Source organism: Haliotis asinina, chromosome 12 (genome assembly GCF_037392515.1).
Source record: "Haliotis asinina isolate JCU_RB_2024 chromosome 12, JCU_Hal_asi_v2, whole genome shotgun sequence".
Lineage (NCBI taxonomy): Eukaryota > Metazoa > Mollusca > Gastropoda > Lepetellida > Haliotidae > Haliotis > Haliotis asinina.
In genome coordinates, this window is record NC_090291.1 from 15,180,023 (window position 1) to 15,194,602 (window position 14,580).

Below are 14,580 nucleotides of genomic sequence, written 5' to 3' on the forward strand. Positions count from 1 at the left end.
ACATCCATGGTGTACAGGTATTCGCTTCTCAAGTACAATATCAACCATCAGAACGACGCACATCATCAAGCACGGCGTGACCGGAAATAGCACTTACAGTTTCAGCCATTGTACATGAGGCATTTGTAAATCCTTTCTTCACGCTCAAAATAAAGTGCCAACCTCGACAACCAGGTTCCACAGCCAGCCTTACCTACTTTAGCATCCTGAAGTTAGCAGCAGGTTCGTACACGTTGTCAATTCTGACTATCAGCTTCAAATACCAATGTCAAGAAACAGTATTGACAATAGCCAGCAAAATTTACTAAGGTTAACCTTAGCTCCCAATCTTTAACATTGCACTAAGGTTACCTTCGTGACTTACGATCACCTTAGTACTTTGTGAAGGAATGCCTCTGTACTAAAAATCATTTTGTTCTATCCTTCAATCAAAGGTGACATTAAATCACCAACCGTGACAAACAGCTCTCAGCAGACCTCTCCCAAACCAAACCTGTCATAATGACTCAGGGACCACCTCGGCAACCAACCAAGAACGCCAACCAACAAGCTGATCAGTGGGGACGGGGTAGCCAAGATGTAACAGCGTTCGCTCGTCATACCAAGATCCGGGTTCGAATCACTGGGTGCAATATGTGAGCCCGTTTCTGATGTCCCCAGAAGTGATATTCCTGGAATATTGCTAAAGGGGACATAAAACTAAACTCACTCACTGTAAGCAGACAATAAACTTTAGGTAACAACCAGCCTCGAGAACCAATCTTGACAACCAACCGCAGTGGAAAAAACATCTCGCACTTGTAGGTAGGAGGACGCGGAAACATAAAATCCAACAGATTTAACTCGTAATAGGTTGTTTACATTTGCTAGTTCAAAACGTCAAAGCGCTTGCTTTAAAAACATACCCGTTTCGTTACTTCTGGGTCTCTTTGATAACATCGTCATATCGTACTTAACTCGTTCCATACAGCATTTCCCGTAAGATAAACACTGGGCGTTTTTTAAGGTGGTATTTCAGTCCTCCTCGTAAAACTTGAAAAGATTCCTCAATTCAAAAAGCAGATGGGAAATTGCTGTGAAGGTATTAGTTGTGTGGTAAAGACTTCTGGGAATACCTGCAGCCAACCATGGGTTTACTGGGGGCGTCTCGCTACAACTCTGCCTGTACCTGAATTCGGGGTGAATGTTTTGGTGAACATAAATTAGGGGTTTAGGGGTGTGGGGTGTAGGGGTATGTAGAGGGCGCTCCGTGATAAACGTCTTTCTGAATGGAATTCTTCACAACGCATTTCGCCCGAACATGCAGCATGCAAATAAGCAGTTTTGTGTGCGTGCGCATTACTCGCGCGCACACACGTGTGCATATCTGTTACTTGTTACTTGTTGTTGGTACGAGGGTTTGAATTGTGGTTTGTTCCTGAGGCTGGTTACCGAGGTTGGCCAGTGATGTTTTATCATTTGTGTTAGTTGTCGACGTTGGAACCTTCATATCCTTCGAGGCTGCAGCTGGTACGTGAGCCTGTCTGCCTAGTTCCTGAGGCTGTTTGCCTAGTTCCTGAGGCTGTTGCCGGCTTTGATGTCTTCGCGTTAAGTTTAACGTTAGTGTTGTTTGTCGAGGCTGGTACGTGAGGTCCCTATAAGCAGTTGTCGAGGTTGGAATATTCAGTTTATATCCAAATTATATTTCTCAAGCTTTTTACGTGCCTCTTATCGTCGGTGTTGTTGGCGAGATGGTTCCGTGAAATCAGTTCCCAGTGTTGGTGCAGAGACCCAAAATTGGTAAAATGCGTTGGTTGTGGAAATAACTAAGACTGTGTGTACATGTATTTCTGACACTGCTTAGTATTTCCTTATCCAAAACTTTCTAACTATAACTACATAATCGAATCGACCAGAAAATTCGATCGATTGAAACTGTGTCCACGACACGAATTAAACCATCCCACGAGGTCCGAAAAATCGATAGTTGAGTCGATAAGTGTATAAAATGCCAATACAAAAGTTTACACAGCAGCTGTGCAGAGCAAGATTGCTGCACAGCTGACACTAAAACCTATAACTTCATCGATATATTTTGGATTAAATGGGTGAGCAACGTTCTGATCATGTATTGTTTTGTATGTCAACCGGAGCCATAGTAAGGCTTAGTGGTTAAAGCGTTTGCCCTCCACGATCCGGGTTCGATTCCGCGAATGGGTACAATGTGTGAAACCTGTTTCTGGTGTCCCCCGCCAAGATGTTGCTGGAATATAACTAAATGCGGCGTACAACGTAACTGATTCACTTTCTGATTTGTCAATGTTTCAAAGACAAATACACGAAAACAGCTTATATTTAATCTGATTTTAAAACACTGACAACCACCTAATAGATAAACTGTTCCTTCGCTGATATCAGACCCGTGAAGGTCCCGGGGTAGAATAGACCTTCAGCAACCCATGCTTGCCATAAAAGGCGACTCAGCTTGTAAGAGGCGACTAACGGGATCGGGTGGTCAGGCTCGCTGACTTGGTTGACACATGTCATCGGTTCCCAATTGCGCAGATTGATGCTCATGTTGTTGATCACTGGATTGTCTGGTCCAGACTCGATTATTTACAGACCGCCGCCATATAGCTGTAATATTGCTGAGTGCGGCGTAAAACTAAACTCACTCACTCACTCACTCGCTGATATCATAATAAAGTGGCATTACCTTTCTGACTCTCAGTCACTTGTACACTGATTTCATCACTCACATGGAGAGTAACGGTTTAGCTCACTATTCGATCTCCACGTGGCACTCAGTCTTTTTGTTTTATTCCCCATGCTCTTCACATAAAACCCAGAATGCAAACGGGTACATATAAAAACGAGATTCACCTGGAATATCGCTGAAAACGGCATAACAAACACCCACTCACTCAGTGTGAACATAACTGTCTCTGAAATGAGGCTGGAATATCATCATATTATCAGCAATTTGTTACTTTGTTAATAAGCTAAAGAAAGCATAGCTTGTGTCAGGTGACAGGTTGAAGAGAGTAGTGGATGGGAGTACAGGATAAACCAGCTGTCTGTGTCATAAACCCAGTATTTAGAATTGCTACTCACCCGGTATAGATAACAAGGTGTTATCTCACCAAGAAACATGTTTAATTTGGTTAAAAACATGTTTTCTCTGCGAATTCAGAATCTTCCCTTCTTCTTCATAAAGGTTGTATCATGGGATGTTTATTTGATTTTTTCTTCAAAGGGAAAAAACCTAGGACAATATACAAAAGGAAGATTTCTTTGAAAATAAATTCGACTTTAGAAGTATTAATGATAAAGGCCTATGCATTTTGTCAACAGGGGACACTGTTTATGTTTCGATTTATCGGAGGAATCGGCGCCCTGGGGAAAACTAAACTATAGCTTCTCTGTTCTTTTGCTAGTTTTTTTATGGAAATCTCTACCCTCTTTGGAACACAGGTTGAACTCATCACCTCTGCACCTTTCCCTCCAGTGATTGTTATTACGATCCCTTTTTAAAAGATATTTTGAACATCAAGTAGCGTAATTTATGACTCATTTGCTACTAAAAGTGTCTGTAAATATCTTTCTTTTGTACAAACTACATTTTGTCACGGATTCTTAGTGAAAACTACCCTAAGTTTAGAAACGGTCGCAGGCGAAGGAATACCAATGTGAAAAGGCTGTTTTTCTCACGTGTTTGCCTTTGTTCTACCCCAAAGAATACACGGGAGCGTGTTTAGATGTTACCCAAGGGCGTTACCATACCTTTGATTGATGTGTGCTAAGAACGTCCAATAACTTAAAATCCTGTAAAAACATATGGAAAAGCCAGATGGTCGATGATAAAAACCGGAGTTCCTGGTGTGAGGTCTAGCGAGGATGAACACTAAAAACATTTACCATTAAACCCAAACTGACGTGTAAGGAAAGATGTTGGGTTTTCTTGTACAATCGGTGTCAGGTATGGACCATGCCAAGTAGAACAGCTCAATTGTGATTCTTACCGTAATATCTCTTTAATACGACCTCATGTGCTCACTATAAACGACCAGGAGTGCCTCATGAAGGATTTAAACACCTATACTGACCAGGAAACCCCCCATCTATTTTCGAAAAAAAATTTTAAATCTCATTAAATTAAGCCTACGTCTTCTATTTAAATACTTTACAAAGAGTTAGAATTGCGTTGCTGCGTTACTGTTTTTGTCAAATACATTTAAAATGGTGACGAAACAAACAGTAACTTGTGTCTCGACAGTGATGGACTTGATAATGTAATAAGTTAATAACATCAAACTTCTGTTTGAATCTTGGTGGATATTGTTTCAACGACTGTTTTCAGCCGAGTAAAGTTTTATAAGTTTTAAATAACTCTCCTTTTAACCGTTATATTTTTAAAAAGTAGATTCGTTCAAATTTAAGAATTTACTCGACCATCGACTAAAGTCAATAATCTCAGTAGAGCCGTATTTCCTTCGTGAACACCACACAAACCAAACAGATGTAGAATATGATTTCAATAATTATAAATTATTGAAAATATAGGTAGGTAGAAATATTCGATGCTTTCATTTCGTGTGCTCAATTATATACGTACTTCTATACATATGTGTGTTTTTTATGAAAATTTGAATCTTTTCTCTGAGTTTCTCGGAAAGTTATTCTGACATCTGAAATCTCATTAATTTCTAAATTCATTATCGATGTCCTATGGTTTAGTTCGTAAGCCCTTTTCGGAACGTTTTCATGCCGCTTTTATGCATGAAGTGTTCCCACCTTTTTCAAAGCGCTTTTGTTGTGATGGTAGAATGGACGTAAACCTATTGTGTTTTGAAATATGCTTTAGTCTAGCTGTTGATAGCATACCATTCTAATATTGAATTCAGCAGTTTAGTTTGTTTGTTTGTTGTTTAACGCTCAGTAATAGGGCAGCTTTGTGGCAGTGGTCACTAAGTAACCGGCAGTGATCAACAGCATGAACATCAATCTACACAATGGTAAACTATGATATCAACCAAGTTAGCGAGCCTGTTCGCCTCAGGTCGTTAGTCGCCTTTTACGGCAAACGTGGGTTGCTGGAAACCAGTACCAACCCGAATCTTCAGCAAAACATGCAGTTCTAATCCGAAACTAAGATCTGATTGTGATGAGATTTTGATCATGGCACTTGACATGGCACTAGACACAAGTATTTACAGGCCGACTTGATATAGTTGGAATGTTGTTCAGTGTGACATTTAAAAACATACAAGCTAATCTAACAGGGAAGCGCTTAGAGAATGCAGTGTTACTTTAACGTTAAACTGAACTGCAGTATTGTGATGGTGCGTGTTTTGTTGCTCTGTGTCGTGAGGGAGAGAATGTTGTTTTTCGCCGCAGCCGTGACAGTACTTCTGGATAATGGTGGATACTTGAACATGAACAGCAAGGGGTTGAGAACAAGCGGGAACAAGTGACACGGTAACGAAAATCATTACAGTTGATCACACCTCTTGTATCTAACTGATTCCCGATTGGTCGGATCTTACAATCATGGACTGACTTGTTAATGTTGTACTCAAGCGACATGTCAACAACCTTTGAAACTACATGTGATGATTCGGGTTGGAATTGGTTCCCAGCGACCAATGCTTCTCGTAACAGGCGACTAACGGGATCGGGTGGTCAGGATAGCTGAACTGAATGGCTAACATTTGTTCATGCTGTTGATCACTGTATTGTCAGGTCCGAACTAGATTGTTTACAGACCTGTGCCATAAAGCTGGAATATTGCTGAGTGTAGCGGTAATAACACTACCAAACAAAAACAAAACCTGTCAAACGAGGCGCATTTCCAGGTGAATTATGCAGGGGATTTCTGTGAGGTTGAGGATCTTTGGGCCTCATTCTCTGTCGTTACTTCATACTAAGGTGGATCCGGTGGGAGTGTCAGCGAGTGGGCTGATTTCGTTGGGTCCTGTTCCCCCGGCCTTGCACGAGTCGGTCATGATTAAAGTGGGGCGAAGAGGTAGCCTATACATTCACTCACTGATTCACTCACTAATCTATTCATCCACTTATTCATTCACTCAATCAACTATTCATTCACTCACTAATCTATTCATCCACTAATTCATCTGTCCACTCACCTATTCATCAACTCATTCATTCATTTTCACCCGTTCCTTCAGTTTTTCACTCACTCCTTTGTTCACACCATGCGCTCACTCGAAGACGTAATTCGTCATCACTCACTCATTCTTTCCTAACACATTCATTTACTGATTGCACGGGGCGGTGGGGGTAGCCAAATGGTTAAAGCGTTCGCTCGCCACGCCGAATCCCCAGAACCAATTCCCCACGTGGGTACAGTGTGTGAAGCCTATTTCTGGTATCCTCCACAAGTGATATTGCTGGAATATTGTTAAAAGAGACGTAAAACCTTACTAACTCACTCTCTCATTCATAATGGATCGATGCTACTCAGACAGACCTGTGCTACTCCGTCACCATTCGCCATTGGCCCATGAGTTACACGTCTATTACAAATGACTTTCGTGACCACTCGTGACATTCCGGAACAGCCGAGTGGCAGGTTACGGACAGGGGCGAAAGGTGACCAATGTAAGATGGCGGAACTAACACGGAGGTAGAAACCATTTCACGCTTGATCAAGATGGATATTGACAGCATAGGTTGATCAGGACAGGTAGTGAGGCTTCCACACGCTGCAATGTTAGACACGAGACTGGCACATTCACAACATGCCGCTGTCTGACTGCGCGGTTTGTGTTACCTTGCAGTCGGAGTAGATTGTGTGATGAAAGAATCTCGGAAGTCAGGTAACAGACATGCTGTGAGCATTGCAGCACAGCCATTACCGGAGATATACATGCTGGTATGGCCGTGCTTTTTACAAGGTGACGACCTAACCGCTATTGGTTGGACCTGTTGACAAACTTAATTCAGTTAAATGGTTTGCAGGCTCAACGTACCGTTAAATAAAACTGTAAGTTTGAAAATGTTGAATTTTGATTTAAAAGACTTAATGACTTAACAGACCTACAATGCACTAACCCAGACATTTCTTGTGTATGATTTTGCTTTCACTTTTAATTTCGGGCAAGAGAACATTAATTATCTTTCTTATCGACTATCCAAGTTGTTAATCGAGAAAACAAAGTCCTTAAAGGAAAACAAACGAAAAAAGCCTTCATAACAAAAGACCCAGAAGACAATTGAAGGTTTCCTGGTTGCCTAGTGGTACTCTTTCGCTTAGCAGAGTTGCTTCCCTTTGGTGTGAAAGAAACGCAGGATCGTGTGTAGTAGGTTTGTAGGTTTGTCGGATCGTTCGTGATCACTGAAAATAAATTCTGATTGTTGCGCCAAAGTAGTAAATATCTTGCACGACATTCCGTGATGTATCTGTAAATTGGAGATGTGTACATAAGGGTACATTGTTCAACAATATTCCAAATATTTGACAGCGATTTGTTATATTGTTTGTGTTTGTGATCTGAACCATTGACAATAGCGTGTTTGTTTGTTGTTTACCGCAGTTCTGAGCAATAGTCTAGCTATATTACGATGTCAGTAAATAATTGAGTCTAGACAAGACAATCCACTGACTGATATCATTGAGTTTCGCAAATGGAATACGACTGCATGTGTCAACCAGCGAGTCTGACCATCCGATCCCGTTAGTCACCTTTTACGACAAGCATGGGTTGCTAAAGTGCAGTCCAAACACAGATCAACATCGGGTATTTCAGGCCTCACGGATTCAACTGAGTCCAGGAAAAAGCGGGGACTAGCATCTTGTGCCGGAGATTAACACATGTGGCAGAAAATAAGTTTTAACAATTAACAGAATATAATATAACAGGAAGAACATAAAATACTCCCTTCATGTTATGTTATTATTCACATACTATATGCTTGCATGTGCTTTCTTTGATACATTTGTCTTAGGTCTGCATAACAGGCTATGATGTGAATGATGAGTGAATGAAGCTTTTTTTGTCGCTTTAAGCTATCATATAGCACTCAGATGCCATAAATATATATTACCCAAGTAAAGGATCGAACCCAGCTCTTAACCTTGACATGCGGCCGCTCCAACCGCAGGGCTTCTCTCAAAGTCCCCAGACGGAACGCTAATCGCTTACCGTCGCCAGTAAACTGTCACACTATCAGCCACAGCACACATCGTAACCTCACCCTTCTTCATTACTCGACTGTTACAACAAACATGGAACAATTCCCCTGGGATTCTCCACAGGGAGTTCAGAAACGTAAACATCTCCAAAATCCAACTTATTTCGCAGTTAATGACGAAAAAACAAAACAACAACTTTTACGGGCCGCCATGACAGCGGGCGTAAAACATCTAATTACTAAAAAAATGTTTTTGAAGGAATCCGACACACAAAAAACACTGTCCTTGAAGCGGGCTATTTAATTGCCCATAACCGTACCACACACGTCCCCCAGGCAGAGGACACGCCCTTTAGGAATCCCTCCTTTAAAACATGTCGGCAGCTGATTAACACGACCTGGTTCAGGCTCGTAACTACTAACTACAAAGAGAGAAACTATTGGCAGTATGCGTCCGTCAAGGTCGACTAGACGTTTTACAGTAGACTGTCACTTGCAATTACTTCACTGTCTTCTTTCCGAGAAATAATTTCAACACGCGCGGGGACTCGCATACCGCTTGTATTAGGTACTCATGCGTTGCCTCGATAACCGTACCACAAAGGAAAAAAAATTGGCACTTGGAATTTTTTTTCTGTTTATTTACCGAAAAATGACACATAAATATGATCATACGAAGGCCATGAAACGATAAGCTCCGAATGTTAACCCGTACTCAATATAATTACATCAGGCTTACACGATAGGGAAACAGTATTCTCGGAACGTAGTATGAACATCTCATGATTGGCACAGTCAATGATACAAACATCATTAAAAAAACACTTAATGTCATTTGAAAAACATAATGTCATTTACAATGAAAGACACTGAAAATTGAAAATTGTTTGACAATTGAAAAAATTAATTGTCGGGCCGAATATCATTATTTGTATATTTTAAAGAGGGTATGCTTGTGATGTACTTGCTTTCGGGGCTATATGAGAATGGTTTGGTGACGTTAAACTGTGGCGGTTTCTTTAAGCTTGTGTAGGGGTAGAGCATAGGGTCCTCCGGCCGCCAGGCATTGGAGGTGAAGCGAGGATAGGGAGTTTCCAACGCTGGGTGCCGTTCCACCGTGACCACGCCCGTCTGACTGTAGAGGGAGGGGCAGGGGCTAGACTCTTCATCCGGGGTCATCTCCATTGTCAGGAAACGTTTGTAGTTGCTGACGTCGGACATAGTTTCTGCAGGGTCCCCCTCGGACGAGTGTTGGATGGAACTGCCGAGGCTGTACCGGTGGGTGTTGTCTTTGCTGCGGGGTGAGAGCTGGGGGTGGTGGGAGGCGGGGCTTGACCCGGCCCCTGGGCCACCCTGTCTGGACAAGGAGTAGGTGGTTGTGGAGGAGTTGGAGACGGCCATCTCCAGGGCGTTCCTCTGTTGCATCTTCTTGTTTAGCTCCTTTTCGTAGCGCTTGTCCCGGCGTTTGTAGTGACAAGACACGCACACTCCAATGATAATGGCTGTCAGTAAGACCCCACCGATACTTCCTGCGATGATAGCGTGAAGGGGAAGTGTGGTTCCGGACGAAGCCACTGAAAATATCAAACTCACTTTATATTTTTTATCTTCTTTCCTCTCTGAGCTATGTATATTTTTGTTACGAATATTTGACATTCGGGTGCCATATTAATACAACCTCACATTTAAGATATTTTCTCTTGAAATGTCCAATGGAACGTTTAAAGGACATGTTTTGAATGCCTGCCATATACAACACAACATTGTTTAGAGAAAAAAACAATGCCCTGTTAAATTGAAATGGCTTGAATGGCGTTGAATGCATGTTATTCGTGAGGCCTATTGTACAGTGACGTCACTATGCGTACGTACCCTCCTTTCCTGCACAGTTGTCCTCGTCTTCCTCGTCGGGGCAGTTGGGGATGCCGTTACAGAGGAGGCTGCGAGGGAGACACATCTCTCCACAGCTGAACTCACCGGATGAACACACCTTCACACCTGCAGAGACAAGAAATCATGTTCACACCTGTTTAGAGAACAGAACATATAGGCATAGAACGTCTAGGCACAAATTGCAGTCCAGAGCACATGTCAACATATTAGAACAGAGCTCTATACCTGGTCAGAAAACAGACCACACCTTTACACCTGTCCAGAGAACCGATCAACCCTTCACATTTTTCCAGAGAACAGAACATCCGTTCACACCTGTTCAGAGGACAGAACACATATTCACACCTATCCAGAGAGCGGATTACACCTTCATACCTGTCCGGAGAACCGGACACACCTTCACCAGAACTCACTACTGTAAAGAATACAATAAAGAATACCTTCACACCTGCAGATACAACGGGTACCATGACCCCCTTCTTTTGACCTTCATGCACAGACTGTGAATAAATATGTGACTGCCCCCACCCTCACACCTTAAAAAACCAAACCAAACAAAAACAAAACACTAAGCCCAAATTTACATAACTGCATACATAAAGCTCACTTTTACCGACACAACAGACAGAACACATGTGTATACTGCTCAAAAGTACGTGACAGATTAACAGTAGTAATATGAAAGAATTCCTCATTCCTTAACATCATTTGAGAGGTATATAACAGTCCATTACTACAACAGAAACACATTCATCAGTTGCAACTTCACATACACAGTGGACGCTGTCTAAACCGGCACTCATTGGGACTGATAAAGAAATAACCCAGTTTCGAGAATGTGTCGGATTGTAGAGCTGATAATAAAGGAACAAACCACGGACAGGAATGAGATTTTATGCTACTGCTGGCAACTGTCCGGATTGGACAGATGCCGGTTTGGGGAGCTTCCATTGTATATAAACGTGACCAAACGGAAGGGGATAAATAATATATAATATAACTAATGCTTTTTTACTGAGCGAGTTAAAGGTACAGTAGACAAGTCTGTCTCGGTTTCAGATGGAGTTGGCGTTATTTGTTCTTGAAACTGAAACATGTCAAGAGTTATGTATTCAGAGTCCAGACCGATTATGCACATGAGGTGGGTTTTTGAATAACACGAACTAAAAAGTATAAGATAATTAAAACAATTCTTGTAGTAGCTGACTTGTATTAATTCATGATATTTTTCGTAAACAATATTTTCGAAAGTCTGTTTTTTTAAAGTAGGGAAAGGTGAAAAGGTACGGTTTGACCAGCTAACAACAGATAATGAACCTTTCCGATATCATGTCTGCATCCGGGTATTTTCACCAGGGTGTAGTATATTGGGTCATACGTTGCTATTAGTATATTGGGTCATACGTTGCTATTAGCAATATTTTAGCGCTTTCACGGGGAACACCAGAAATGACCTTTAAACATATTGCAACCATAAAGGGATTCGAACCCGGGTTTCCAGCGTGACGGGCGAACACGTAACCACTAGGCTCCGCCGCCCCATCGCTTATACTGACCATGTTTGTATATAGTGTAGACCATCTCTACGTCCGGTCGGTTGGCGGGGGTCTTGCCATACAGCCGGACAAACACCCTGTTCTCCTTGGTTTTCATCTCCGCCTTGGGCCCGGCACAATACTGAACATACTTCGTCTTGTCTAGTGTGGTGCGCTTGTACAGGGCGATGAAGTTCTGATCGCAACGTTGAGGACGACGCATTGTCAGATTGTGTGTCCGCACGTAGATCTGTAATGATATTGATGATTATAATTATGATGGTTGGTTATGTTTTAGTGAGTGTGTGAGTTTAGTTTCACGCCGTCTTTTGCAATATGCCAGCAATATCACGGCGGGGGGTATTTTTTGTATGTTCAGTGTGGGCTTCACACATTGTACCCATGATGGGAATAGAACCAGGGTCTTTGACGTGGCGAGCGAACGCGTTAACCACTAGACTACCCCACCGCCCTGTTATGTCTTAACTCATATTGCGTGGCTGCATGTAGATCTGTAATGATGTGGTAACGATGATTATGATGACGTCGAACGCTAATAATATCATGATGATGACTGGAGATCTGTAATGATACTGATAGCAATGATAATGATAACGACGACGATGATTATCATGATGATGACTGATAACATAATGTAATTCAGACCACGCCTTCATCCACGCTTTCACTGAAGCTTAAACCAGATCTTAAACGGTGTTTCTGTGATCAGCCTCTTCACACTGTTATATTAGCAGAAACCAAACATGACTTTTCTTTCGACACAGTCACCAAACCTTGGCTTCAGGAAGCTATACATCTTAGATTCTGAAGAATACCATGTACCAGCCCTTAACGTCGGGTTGTATTATGAAACAATTCTGAACTTCCGGTTATGGCCAGTTAGAACTGTTTCGTTACAACAACAACAACAACAACAACAACAACAACAACAACAACAACAACAACAACAGGAACAACAACAACAAACTATTGTGGTGCTGACAAAAAAACAATGCCCTGCTTTCGGTTACGTTAGGAAGTATTTTGTGGACCGATTCCTAGTGTCTATCTAAACCTTTTTCTTGAGTGTTGCTAATCACAATTTTCAATATTTCCAACCATAACTGTAATCTAGAATTTCTATTCTTCAGTTTTACGTGTGAAACCTTCAGGTAGTTCTATAGTGACTGAAGGCGACTTAAGTCGACAGGGATCCTCAACCTACCCCGTAGCTTTTGTCCGTGTGAAGCTCCCACGTGCAGTCGTAAGGGCGTGGCACTTGGTAGGACGTGATCTCGTGCCCTAGGCGGGAGGAGGACAGGACGCCGTCTGGCTGGGAGGGGGTCACCTCCAGGAACTGTCGGCACACAGGAGCCGGGGCTGGAATACCAACGATCGTTTAGAAAGTAAGTAAGATAGTGATTGAGTTTACCTTTACGCCGCTGTATTCAGGCAATATGACGACAGGGAACAGGGAACCTAAATGCTAGGGGACCTAAAGATACACGTCCTCATAAAACGTCCCGATGTAATTTGATTCCCTTTCCGGACCGACACCAGTGTTTTGTATTATGTCGTGTATGCTTACTTCACCTGCGTCCTAATTCCTTGGTTTAAGAAGAGCTAAGAGTGATCGTTGGATGTCAGTCTGTAAAACAGCAGACATAAACACCCCGGGGAAAGGGCCTGGGTAAGTATTCATCGTTTATGCCCATAAAGAAGTATTATAAATGAATACGGATCATATACGCACTCAAAAAATCCCAATACAAACGAAGGCACGGATCTGTGAGACAGATAAGTACAGTTGATTATGAACGTTGCCACTTTAAAGAAGAACCACTCCCCCACCCCTCCTCCGAAAATACATAGACAGTGATTATGTGACGACGCTGAAATATCACTGCTTTGCTTAAAGGATTTAAGGGTACAATATGTGTGACCACGCAAAGCTGTGACGTCATGACTTGTGGTGCGCGTGTCATGTGTTACTTAAATATATCGCACCTTCAGCTGATACAGGTATTAACAGGTATTATCAAGATACTCACCTTTGCTAAACACATTTCCGTCATTCTGAGCTGGAAAAGAAACGAAACATCTAACTAACTATTATATACATTATATCGAATGTAGATTCATATATATAGATCAAAAGACGTTACTTGTTGGCCCCTGCTTGACGCTCGGCATAAATGGGTACACCAAGGACGCTTCGGCGTCAGTTTTATGTGTCTGAGTGGGGTAGTCATTCTGAACTTCGGGAGTGAGCAAAGCACTATCAAACCAAGTCTGGCTAGTACAGGCAGCCACACATATATTCGCATACACGTCGTTACATGAGCGAAATATGCTCAAACAAGACGTTAAACTTCATTTCACCTCACCTCACCTCACCTCACCTCACCCCACTTCACCCCACCTCACCTCTCCTCTCCTCACCTCACCCCACCTCACCTCTCCTCTCCTCACCTCACCCCACCTCACCTCACCTCACCTCACCTCACCCCACTTCACCCCACCTCACCCCACCTCACCTCTCCTCTCCTCACCTCACCTCACCTCACCTCACCTCACCTCACCTCACCTCACCCCACCTCACCCCACTTCACCCCACCTCACCTCTCCTCTCCTCACCTCACCTATATGAAGAAATGGCTTCATACACCAAGAAGTATTCAAAGGAATATACAAAATGCATGTAATACATATATACTCACACCGTATGCATCACATATATAATATATATACACGTATGTAAATCATAATCAACTTATATATAACAGATTGTGAATGAGTTATGATTTCTGTACTTCACATATCTCAGTGACTAAATTGGCATCTACATGTACTTATCAGTGTATCGAAATATATAATGATATACGACCCGTGAAGGTCCCGGGGTAGAATAGACCTTCAGCAACCCATGCTTGCCATAAAGGGCGACGGTGCTTGTCGTAAGAGGCGACTAACGGGATCGGGTGGTCAGGCTCGCTGACTTGGTTGACACATGTCATCG

General features: G+C 42.4%; 1 protein-coding gene across 1 annotated transcript in view; it reads right to left on the reverse strand.

Moving 5' to 3' along the window:
* Positions 1-8,753: 8,753 nt before the first annotated feature.
* The window catches only part of LOC137258466 (neuropilin and tolloid-like protein 2), a 76,383-nt gene continuing 70,556 nt past the window's right edge, over positions 8,754-14,580 (reverse strand). Inside the window, exons 5-9 of the mRNA XM_067796151.1 lie at positions 13,613-13,642; positions 12,787-12,941; positions 11,583-11,811; positions 10,006-10,131; positions 8,754-9,707 (exon numbers count right to left, since the gene is read on the reverse strand). Coding sequence (XP_067652252.1) covers positions 9,037-9,707; positions 10,006-10,131; positions 11,583-11,811; positions 12,787-12,941; positions 13,613-13,642 — 1,211 coding nt within the window. The 3' untranslated portion in view covers positions 8,754-9,036. The remainder of the gene's footprint in view (positions 9,708-10,005; positions 10,132-11,582; positions 11,812-12,786; positions 12,942-13,612; positions 13,643-14,580) is intronic.